This window comes from Aythya marila (genome assembly GCF_965140915.1).
Source record: "Aythya marila genome assembly, chromosome: 2".
Lineage (NCBI taxonomy): Eukaryota > Metazoa > Chordata > Aves > Anseriformes > Anatidae > Aythya > Aythya marila.
Genome location: NC_139043.1, coordinates 111,195,209 through 111,207,469, shown reverse-complemented (window position 1 = coordinate 111,207,469; position 12,261 = coordinate 111,195,209). Strand labels below are relative to the sequence as shown.

Sequence of the window (12,261 nt, the reverse complement as noted above, 5' to 3'; positions counted from 1 at the left end):
CGGTCCTAACGGTCAGTAACGGCTGCAACCGCCGGGGCTGCCGGCCGCCGGGTGCTGTAGCGGGGAGCTCGGGGCGGCGGCTGCGGGGCCTGAGGCGCTGCCTGGCGCTGCTTCGGCTCCGTTTTTAGAGGAGAAATGTCACAAAGTTTACAATAAACTCGTGGTGCGGGTCACCCGGCGGTGCGGAGCTTGTTAAAAGTTACTGTGGGGACTGTTAGCGTTAGGTCAGAGGTTGGACTCGATGATCTTGAGGTCTCTTCCAACCTAGAAATTCTGTGATTCTGTGAAAACGGCACGGAGCAGGCAGGGCGCAGCGGGAGCGTGGTGCAGCGTGGTGGCAGCCTTGGGTAACAATAATTTAGCTTGTGCACAGCCCTCCTGCTTCAGCGAAAGTCACACCGAGTTAATGTGAAGGCAGGGGTCCTCTCCATTTGCTTAATTAACTCCATTAATTAAACCATTTTAAAAATGAAACTGACCTGAGCTATACAAGTCACAGTCATAATATGTTTTAGTTATGCGTTGGGTAATTTTGTGAAAGCTTTTCTAAAATACTTCAGCTCTGATCGCTTTTATAGAGTGTGGATTTCTGTCTGAACAACAGCTCGGCACCAAGTTATGAATAAAAAGTGCATTTCATGAATAAAAAGTGCATTTCAATACCACAAGGGCTTTTTTCTTCAGTATAAGCACATAATTCATACTGTTGCTTATGTAACAGTGTATAGATTTAAAACAAACAACTGATGTTCAAATAGTACAATTGCCTAGGGGTGTACGTGCACGTATACATACGTACCAGTCAATAGTATTACCCTTTAGTTAGCAGAAGTAAAAGATCATAAACATAAGGGGTTTAAAACTTCTAAAAATATTGATTCCATGCATCAAGAAAAGTATATTGGAAAAAAAAAATCTTTCTTTTGTTTTGAAGTGCGTGCTGACAATGTAGAAGGAGGTATGCCAGGTCACTGTGACCATGGTCTTCCAGCTCAGCATTTTTTTTAATGAATTGTGATGACTTGATGAGATCCCTTCTCAGTTGCGGTCATTTGTATTCTTGCAAGTTGACTTTAGGAAATAAAAAATGCTGTTTTTCATAGGAATAAAAAAATCTTAACATGAAAAAATGCAGCCTTTATTTAAATCTTTACTTGGAGGCTTAAAGTGCCAAGATGTTTCAATATTTCAAACTAATGAAAACTTCATTTTCCAGCCAGGTGCTGGAAACAGTAGCTATGCTGTCAGGAGTTGGTCTGTGCAGGTTGGGTCTATTCTCTCTCCCGCATGCCTGGTGACAGGACGAGGGGGAATGGGCTGAAGTTGAGCCAGGGGAGGTTTAGGTTGGATATAAGGAGAAACTTCTTTACTGAAAGGGTTGTGAGGCATTGGAACAGGCTGCCCAGGGAAGTGGTGGAGTCACCATCCCTGGAGGTCTTTAAAAGACGTTTAGATGTAGAGCTTAGGGATATGGTTTAGTGGAGGACTGGCTAGTGTTAGGTCAGAGGTTGGACTTGGTGATCTTGGAGGTCTCTTCCAGCCTAGATGGTTCTGTGATTCTGTGAGTTCGGTGACATGAATGCTGAGTTTTTCTGAAAATGAGATGCATGTTGTCAAATTCAGCTTCATGCTGTCTTAAAACTGGGCTTTTAAAGGGACTCCTCTTAATTTGTGAGCACTTCTTTGTGAAGACTGTTAGGACCAAGGTGAAAGAAGAGGATAGGATGGCTGTTGGTCAGTGTTTGGTATTGCTGTGTGCTTTGCTGTGATTATTCCCTTCAGAAGTGTTAGTTTTTAAATAACTAACTAAACACAAAAATTCTCATGAAAATAAAACTAAATTTTTTAGCACTTTACTTGTTCTGTTCTGTATTAGGGAATAATGTGATAATTGTGTTTGAATGCTTTTAGTGATGTTTAAGTGATATGACCAATTCCTGGATTTGCATCTCAGCAGCAGGAGGAGTTCCCATAGCAAAACACTTATATACTTAGTTGTTGTCCTCCAGCTTATGTTGCTTTTTATGTGTTAGGAAGGTGAAGTGTCAAAGAAACACCACTTGCATGTGAGGTAGGTAATGTGTTGGGCAGTGCTTTCCTGGCGGTTCCTTCTGTATCACAGCCCCATGTAAGTGGGATTGTCTGGTGTGTAAAGGCTGTGCAGTGAGAAATCTTTCAACATATGCTCCCAGAGACAGCTTCTAAGGTGCTTCTGTTTAACAAATATTTGGCAAAAATAACAATATAGAGTTTGAGTGGAGATGTGCTGGATAGCACCATCTCTCCAAAAATCAGCACCAGCCTTCCAACCCTATACTTCTAATAGTCTCTTGTATACTCATTATCAATTTATTGAATTTTTGTTGTTTCCCTTTTCCTCACTGTATACGTAGGCTATCTGACCCTTTATCTAACTGGGAATAACTACAGGAGTAATGCAGGAATAATGAAGGATTACTTTTGGTGCCTTTGGCACAGAGGGTTTGATCCTAATTCCACTGACACCAGCAACAGTAATTTATGTTTTTCAGTAGTTGGAAGGAATTGCTCCAGAGATGGAAGAAATTGTTCCAGAGACAAAATATAACGCTTTCATGAGCAGAGACCAGCAGACAACATCTGCACAAAGTAGCTGTCCTAGCCTCACCTTTTTTTTAAAGTTAAAATTAAAGAGTACATATTTTGTCTCCAGACACTCTATGCAATCCACAAGAATCTGCATGACTTTGTTTTGTAATGCATCCTGATATCTGAGATGCACCAGATCTAGGTGATCTAGCTCTTCCAAGCCCCATTCAGTGCTTTATCTTTTTGTACCAATATCTTGGGTTTAGACATTTCATGCATAACTTTAATAAATTGCACAAGATATGCTTTGTGTCCCATTTTAATGCCAGAGGAAAAAGATTGTGATTAACCTTGCTACTTGAGATTAAGAGAACTCACTGTTGGTGCTGCGTTTCTTGAGGAACAGCATGTCCTTCGGATCAGCTTTGTTAGAAATATTTATTAATGAGAGAAGCAAGTTTCTTGCAACACTAATTACTTAGCTGCCTTGAAGCAGGCTGGGGCGGAAGCAAAAACCCTTTAAAACTGTCCATTTCTGGGGTGTGTTGGTTAATGCATTCCTGTGGCAGAGACCCTGGGACAGCAGCTCCCTGCACCAGGGTGTGAGGGCACTGCAGCTCCGCAGGGACAACTGGCAGAGCCAAGGGGGACAGTGCCTTCCCGGCACAATTCCCAAATGCTGAGGGCCAAGCGGAGGCCATGTGGGCCTGTTCCCAGCTCGCTCTTGTCCCGTAGTTTTGCATCTATGCACATCTAACCTTTTGCTGCTGGGTAGTGTTCATGTGACAGCCTTTTAATGACAAATGCTTCTATGCTTTATGTTCACACATGCATGTAAATGTTACTTTATGCATGTTGAAATATGCTTCTTACATAACATTTTTGTTCTAAAAACGATTTATATATGTATTTATGCACGTACTTACCTGTGTGTGCACACGGACATCCATATTTACATATGTTTATATATGTTTGCACCCAGTGCTGTGACAGGCTCTCTCCTCAGTATCTGTGGGTTGAAACTGGAGGTCCAATTTCCAGGGTTAACGTCAAACGCTTGCATGGAGAGAGTTCATTGTCAAAGAGCTTGGAATGAGGGGAGTTGTCTTTAGGTTATTGGGTTTTAATTTATTTTTTTAAAGAATCTGTTAAATGATGGAAATATATCTGCCTTAGAGGCACAGACCTGTAAGTCACTGCTGCCTGTATGAAAAATTGCCTTATCTTTCTCTTCCCTCCAAATGGTGTTTGCCAGAAGTTTATTAGAGTTGAACATCTTACTTACAGGCTGTGTTTCTTTGCTTTCTGTTCTGGGACTTTAGGACCAGTTTTCACTTTTCTTGTTGACTCTAACAGCTATCAACTTCTGGGCGGTGACAGGAGCAACTCTTACCATTTTCCTGTGCCTTTGGAGCATGATGTGGTGAGATGAGGGGTAATTACCCAGAGCTGTCGGCAGCGCTGACATCCCTTCAGATCACAGTTGAGCTGACGGTGCCGAGTAGCTGCTGGAGTGGTCCCACTGGTCCCTGTATGCTTTCTTCGGCTGCTGAGCCAGCTGCAGATAACTGGTGCTTCTTCCCAAATGAACTTTCTTTTCCTTTAGTCCCTTGTTGCTACATCTGCACAGAACCTGAGGGCCAAGTGCGAGTGAAATGGACGGGGAGAGGGGCAAGCAGCACGGGGCAGGACTCCAGCTGTTTCTGGTTTGTCATGAGGCCTTCTGCACTGAGATGTCCCTGCAGCGCTGCCCTGAAAATCTGCCCAGCCCATCTAAATCCAGGCTAGAGAAGGGGAGGATTAAATAACTCTAGTAAGAGTCAACTGGAAGCGTGCCCTTTCCATATGCACCCGAACTTCTCTTCCCTAGGGAGAGGGAGATAACACGAAGCTTTTATCCTTCCTGGTTTTATATGGCATTGCCTTTCTGAACCTTGGCAGTGGTCAACTGATGTAATGCTGGCCCTACATGAGCTGCCATGCCTCTTAGACCATGCTCTTTTTTTTTCCTTCCTTTGATATTCATAGTATAGAGGAATTTTCTGTGAAAAGGGATTTAATGATTTATTTTTAAAGGACAACATGGATGAGAAACTTACCAGAAAGTCATTCTCTAGTTCTGTGTTTATAAGGCTTCCCAACAATAGAAATTCATTACGAAGCCTGTTTTATGTAACTTTGTGCATGCATTTGTGTGGCTTTTTCCATTTGTTTGTAAGTGCTTCTGCTTTTAATTGACCATCAGAAGTAGCGTATTGTAAACCCGTGAGCAGCTCATAGTGGTCTTACTGGCACAGATGCACATTCTTCATAACCGGAGTGTCCTGGTTAAGAAGCATGCTTAGATGAACCACATTTTAGTCTCCCATGTACTGCAAGTTCTGGTCTGCGAAATGTATCGTGCAAAGTCTTTTAGAAGCTAGGGAAGTGTATACATAAGCAAGTCTTCCAGTGTTTGCCAGGATGGAAAAAAAGAAACTGAACGAACAAAGCAAAAATTAACAAAGAAGCTGGCTGCAATCCCCCTTTTCAAAGAATACAAATCACTTCAGTGTAATTACTCTTAAAAAAAAAAAAAAAAAATCCTGCTTTTTTACCAGGTGATAAAGGGTTTTAATCTGCACCCAAATTAATGGCTAGGTATCCCTGGGTAATCTGTAGTGGGATTATAAGTAGCACAGCACTGTGTATGTGCCCGATACCATTACTGATATTTTTGTAAGGAATCTCAAATGAAGCTTGAAGAGTCAGGCCCTTTGGTGATCTCTCTTACTACTAAACCAGCATAGCCATGGCGTGAGTTTGAGCACTGATGCACCATTGCTGTGCTGTTAGGTCTTAGCCTGGCAGAAGTCATCCATCTGGGGGATGTGGAGATGAAGCAAGTGTGGCTGGCTGGACCGAGACCATGCTATGATTTGACAAAGAACCGAAAAATGGGCCTTGCCATGCTTCAATTCTTAATATTTCCCTTATCCACGTGTTGTTCTGGGCAGAGGCAGAAGTACTTCCCAGAGGATAGTAGGATGTTCAAGTCTAAGTGCTCTGGAAATGGAGGGTCAGGCAATATGGTCACTGGGAGGAAGATAAGGTTTCAATACTTTGTGTAATACTGTTAACCATTCCTGTTTAAACTGCCGTAGCCTCCTTATTTGTCATCATGGCCTTATAATTGTGCTCTTGGTTTCTCATTTAGTAGTGGATCACGTTCAAGGTTGTACTACTTGCTGTTAAAAAAAAAAAAAAAAAAAATCACAGAATGGTTTGGGTCAGAATGGACCCTGAAGATCCCCCAGTTCCAGCCCCCAGCCATGGGCCAGGACACCTCCCACGGGACCAGGTTGCCCAAAGCCCCATCCAGCCTGGCCTTGAACACCTCCAGGGATGGGGCATCCACAGCTGCTCCAGGCAGCCTGTGCCAGGGCATCACTGCCCTCAGAAGGATTTCCTTCTAGAATCTAGTTCAAATCTCCCTCTTTTAGTTTTAATCCATTCCCCCTTGTCCTATCCCTACACCCCCTGACACAGACTCCCTCCCCAGCTTTCCTGTAGGCCCCTTTTAGGTACTGGCAGGCTGCTACAAGGTCTCCCTGGAGCCTTCTCTTTTCCAGGCTGAATGACCCCAAGCTCTCTCAGCTTTTCTCCATAGGAGAGGTGCTCCAGCCCTCTGATCATCCTCATGGCCCTCCTCCAGTCTTGCTCTAATAGGTCCATGTCCTTGTGCTGGGGGCCCCGGAGCTGAAGGCTGTACTGCAGGTGGGCTTTCAAGAAAGCAGAGTAAAGGGGCAGAATCACCTCCCTCGACCTGCTGGTCATGCCTCTTTGGATGCAGCGCAGGACACAGCTGGCTTTCTGGGCTGCAGGCACACGTTGTTGGCTCATATCAAGTTTCTCATCCACCACCACCCCCAGGTCCTTCTCCTCAGGACTGTTTTAATCCATTCCTCACCCAGCCTGTATATGTGCTTAGGATTTGCCCCAAACCAGGTGCAGGACTTCGCAGTTGGCCTTGTTGAACCTCATGAGGTTTGCACAGGCCCACCTCTCCAGCCTGTCCTGGTCCCTCCGGATGGCATCCCTTCCCTCCAGCGTGTTAACTGCACGGAGGGGTGAACCAAGATGCTGCTCGCTGTATGCTTTGGGAATGTGCCCGTTCCCTTCTTGTCAGCACTCAAAAGATCCAGAGGAAGCGAATTCACATAATCGGTCACAAAGCAGATGAACGCTGCCCAAGACTTTTTTCCACCTGCTTGTTCTAAGTGTATGTTACAGTCCCGATTGACCATTGAGCCTGGCTGAAAATGTATGTGCTGATTAACAAAACTTTAAGTAGCTTTTAAATATGGGTAGGAACTTCAGTGGCTTGAGAGAAACTATCAGTAGGAGAAAGACCCTTTCTGGAAGATAGAGTGAAAGTTTTCTGAAGTTTTCTAACTCTAAAACTTACGTAGCAGAGTGTGCTGAGATCTTTATCGTGCTCAAGTTTGATTTATACGTGTGAACTGGTATAGCATCTTACAGATAACAGCTTAAGCTGTTCTCAAATATCAAAATGTAGTGCATCAAATTAGCTCTGGACGCTAATCAGGACCTTGTTTTCATAACTTGCCTGGTAGTCCAAATTCCTTCCAGCATTGCACGTAAGGAAAATGTGATGCTTAATCTACCACTTCTGAGAAACTGTTACGAGAAGAAGCATAATTAGTAAAGCTGAATGAGTTCTGTGAGGGGCTCTTGGTGTCGTCTTTGCTTGTTAATTTTTTTATGGAGAGCTGGATATTGATTATCTACTCTGATTCCCTGTATAGCATAGAATTCAATCAGACTAAATGTGAATGTGAAGGAATTAATTAGTTAAAATGTATTTTACTGAGCTGCTCCTGTTTAGGATGAAATTGTCAGCTTCATTGGGCAGCTAACAGATACTGGAAATGTAACGTAGATCACCAGAAGAGAGTATTTCGCTTTTCAGAGAGTAATTTTACCCATGATGTTAGGGTTATCATTATTACACATTGTCGCATAAAAAATGGCTGCAGATGTTCAAGACTTTTTCCATCTTATTTAAAAGTGGAATTTGTTTGCAAGTATTCAGAAAAAGGGGATGTTTATATTAAGTAAACTTCACTTAAAAAGCATTACATGTGCCAAGCTTTTAATGGGTTTGTTCCTCCTCACAGCGGAAGCGATTTTGGAATGCAGAATATACGTCCTTCCCCGACAAGACACCCTTACAGCTGAAAAAATCCACTGTCAGGACATCAGTGGCTTCTACTTCGATTTCCAATGCATGGCTTAGGTGTGGGGATGGCTTTCAGAGCACGTCTGTGCTGGAGGTAAAATGCTGCTGTATTTAACAGTGCAAAAAAGAGATACAAACTGACAGTTAAAGCAGTTTCTATACTTGACTGACTTATAAGATAGATGTCACCTTTCTTTGTATTGTTTCCCAGTTAATAACATATTGTTACAACTGCCAAGGTAGACAATAATGGAAAGCGAGGCTACTGAAGAGCATTGTCTGCACTTATTAGTGTAATTCTCAGAGCATATGTTGACATGTTATGTTCTAGATAGTACTTAGGAATTGGATAAGTTCAATATTACACTTAAATTACTTTTGTATCCTTCCCACTTGGGATCGGGAACTGCATCTTCCTTAAAAAAAAAAAATAAATAAAATGACAATAGTTTGCATTGGGAGAATTTTTGTTAGATCTAAGGAGTATATTTGCAACAATGAATTAACTGTAGAAAATTCTGCTTTTTGATGACCTCACAGATTCTGCTTTGAATGACACATCAAACTAAGTTTATTTTTTTCTGCATTGGTCTTCTTGGTCATAAATTGAGATGTTAATCCAGCTGTGAGTGAGAAAGTGCTGTGTACTGAAAGTAATCTTCAACTGATTTTTTTCTGGTACTGAGCAGTCAGTGTTGTGTAGCTTGTGGGATTTAATAAAATCAGAGGCAGGACCACTGAATGCTTCTTTCTGTAACCCTTGAGTAGGGCACATGCTTTATTATGCTTCCTGCCCACTTTTGACATTTTAATTCTGAAAACAGTGGCTTTTCTTCTTCACAAGGTTAGATGTAATTCCTGTTGTACTCACAGTAAGTTTATATTTTCCAAAACAATGAAAATTGAGCTTTTGTTTTACTGTTCCCATGGTATTGCACTGTAGTAGGACACAAAAAAAGTCTGAAGTTTTGTGAAGTTGAGGGTGTATAATAACAATTCTGAGTATATTATGTGTTAAAATTATCCATAATATATTTCTTGGTGATTAAATCTCTTTTTCTCTCTCTCTAGTCAGTAAGACCTACTGATTATAAATCAAAGACCAAGAAGCAACTTGGACCACTGTTAGCAACTGCTGAAGATGCAGCAGGTATGTTATAGTTATTTCATGTTTAGCATTGTGAAAGACTTTCACTTTGTTTTGCCCTTTGGAAGTTGGCTTAAAATACTGTTTGTTTTCTTCTATTATTGTAATTAGAACCTAATTTTGGTTAAGAGACACAGTCTTGGTGCTGTTGTGATTAGACTCTTCTCTTTACCTAGAGTGCCAGTTCTGCAAAACTACAGGAACTTTAGCTGTTGCACTTGAACAGATTGGGGAGTATCACTAGTGCTGTATATAGTGTGGGTTCTAGCAGGAACAGGATATTTAAATTCTTCACATTTTTCAGAGAATGGAATGAAAAACAACCCATAACTGTCTAGATAGAGGGTGAAATGGTTCTCTTCTCCTTGGAGACAGACAGGCATGAAAAAAATATGTGTTTTCCAAGTATAAGCAATAGATGGTAAAACAGGATGTTGTCAACCTACTTTCACAGTCTTCTATATGTACCTGAATCTGTTTAATACTGTGATTGAAAAAAGAACTCTAGGCATAATAAAGAGGAGGAAGGACAATACTGTCTGCAATTCTTTCACTCTTTGAGTCCAGAGGAAAAGAAAGAGAGGGCAGTGTTTTCTTCAGTCTTTGTTTCTACTTGCTCCAGCAGCACTAGAGCTGCCTCTTAGGGTTAAAATACTGAGAACATTTTGTTGACCTTTTGGGGTTTAAAATTATGCTTTTCCAGACTTCTGAAAATAACCTGTGTGTGTTCATGTTGGAGGCAGGAGGAGATGCAGGTGTTTCTCTTTTGCACCCCCTGCCTTATTTCAAATCCCCACTAATTGTCTAAATTTCCATCTGCCTAAAAAGCTGTGGTAGTAGAAGTAGAAATCGCTGCTTTGTTATGATTACTGATTCTGAATGCTCAGCTACTAAGCATTAAACCTTTTCTCTTTGCTTTCATTATTTAAAAACTGTGGAGAAAGGTATTGTGTTTTTTTTTTTTGAACTGAGAAATTTAAATTTAATAGCTATTCTTTGTTACTCCTGAAACTTCTTTTCTCTCAGGACACAACTGGGAAGTCATCTCTACTGATGGTGTACTTTTATTCAATTGTTATTCGTTGTATAAAGTGAGAGAAATCCATACCCAGAATCTGAGGACAGACCTTATTTAAACCATTTATGGTTTTAAAAGAGCATATGTGGGAGGATTAGGTCTATGTGTAGAGAACTGTATGTCAGACAATCATTATTTGTCCTCACTCTGCTGAAGGACTGATTGATAGCCTCTCTGTATAAAAAAAAAAAAATATCCTGGAGAATCAAAATGAGATTAATGCATGTATGTGTAGGAAATAAATGTAAGTTCCAGTGTTAATTGCTGATGCCTGGTGACAGAACTGATGACTTCTTTCCAGTTCAAAAAGAATATAGCTTAATTTTTAAGGATTTTAAATTTAACAATATTATATTTCTATAGCAATCTAAAACTTTGTAATTCTCTTTAATAGGATCTGCTGCTGAAAGCTCTAAGGAGGCCGAAGACATAATATGGACCTCTAGTGGCAGTGATTTTTCAGATAATGAAAATAAAACATTGATTCCAAGGTTACACGGCAAAAAAAGCCTCACTGAGAATATAGAGAAGTCACAAAGCAGACATGATTTATTGTTAGAGGACAGAAGTGATGAAGGTAAGTTCAAACACAAGCAGATTTGTCAAGGAACCTTCTGACAACTTCAAGTGCTGTAATGAAAATACCTTGAGGTCATTCTGGCAAACTGACATGATTTAAACAAAATGGGATTAGATCATTTGGAGGGTTTTTCATCAATTGCATTTGAGTATAGCATAACCTCTTACTATAACTTATGTATTAAAAAAAAAAATTAAACTTTAGAGTGAAGGAGATGCCTGAGCAGTTTATACCCAGAGTAAAATGTGTTAGCTTTTTTCAATATATTGTGGTTTATTTGTTCCATTTCCCTTTCTGTGCTGTTATTTCCATCCGGGTTGTAAATATCTTCCTCTGCCCTTTCTGTTCTACAAGTGATATTGCTGTCTGCGTTTACTGAATAGCTGTGGTAGGCTTTGCAGCTGCAGATAGCATCATTTTCTGTGGCATGAGTTTTCATTTCAGTACACAGTATTCCTTGTATTCCCTGTTAGCTGTATTGTGCAAGCAACCATGACTTTTGTTCCTGGGGCCTACTTTCAGTTTCATAGAGCAGGGGTTGATGAGGAGAAATTGATTAAAAGTGCAGCTGAAGACAGAAAAATCTTTACTCGTGTGATCTATTATATAAATTAAGATATTTCATTTGCATTAGAACTTGTTAAGAAGTATTTTCATTGTGACTACTTCAGCTAGATCTTCAGCATTACAACTTCAGATCCTCGTTATCTGGCAAAGTGTTCACAGAGCACTGAGATGAGCAAAGGAATAGACTGACTCACTTTCGTGTGTGTAGCTCTGGCTGTGCGCTTTCTTTTGGTTTAAAATACTCAGTCTCCCTACTTCTTTCACCCTTGTTTCTATCATAGATTTTATATTGTCATTGATATATCTGATAGTTGTCTGTTCTAATTCCTAATATTTTTTTCCTTCTTTTTGAATGGACTGTTGACTTTCTAGACTGTAGTCTAGTGGTCACCAGGAATCTTTCAAACCTGCCATTAATAGCATTGGCTTGCACTTGTCCCTTGCACCCTTATAATGTACAGTTTACTAACAACAAATGTGTCATGCATATTTTTATTTTGAGACATTATACAGACAGGGACACCAAGCTTTTCTTTCGTTTGTTTCTATTAATTTATCCTAAACAATCTTCTGTGTGGTGTGCGTAGAGGTTTGGTTTGCATTTCAACTAGTTTTTTCAGTTCTGCTCTGGGGGTTACTACTCATAGCAGATGTTCACTTACATTGGCTTTTTAGCTCTTCAAAGTCATGGTCTGACATGTTTGCTTAAAACAGTTAAATCCAAACAAGTAAACTTGGAAAATCTAATGCAACTGAACAACAAACACAAACCACCACTACCACCAAAAAAAAAACCCACATAACTAAAACTGAGGAAAATTAATCATAACTAAACTAACTACTTGCCTAAGTAGTTAAAAATATTGCCTCCTTATTGGTCAGTACTTTGAAAACGTTGGGATTTTTTTTCTTCACAGAAGCTTCTATTGTCTGCTAGTAGGGTTCAGGTTTTAGTGTGAGGCACAGGATCACAAAATAGTTCAGTATAAAGACCGGTTGAACATATACAGCAAAATAGCATTGCATTTTTCCCAATGTAGGGATAATTAATATTTTACTTTATTTAATTTGGTATTTAT

The 12,261-nt window shown here is 40.4% G+C and overlaps 1 protein-coding gene across 3 annotated transcripts in view; it reads left to right on the top strand.

Annotated features, from left to right (window-relative positions):
- SPIDR (scaffold protein involved in DNA repair) overlaps window positions 1–12,261 on the top strand; it is a 203,117-nt gene that overhangs the window by 165 nt on the left and 190,691 nt on the right. For all 3 annotated transcript variants that reach the window (XR_014316874.1, XM_082752975.1, XM_082752974.1), the window contains exons 2-4: window positions 7,749–7,904; window positions 8,882–8,960; window positions 10,430–10,612. Coding sequence is in view for 2 of the 3 variants with exons in the window: in XM_082752975.1 (XP_082609101.1) it covers window positions 7,749–7,904; window positions 8,882–8,960; window positions 10,430–10,612 (418 nt within the window). In the remaining variant the exon portion in view is untranslated. The remainder of the gene's footprint in view (window positions 1–7,748; window positions 7,905–8,881; window positions 8,961–10,429; window positions 10,613–12,261) is intronic.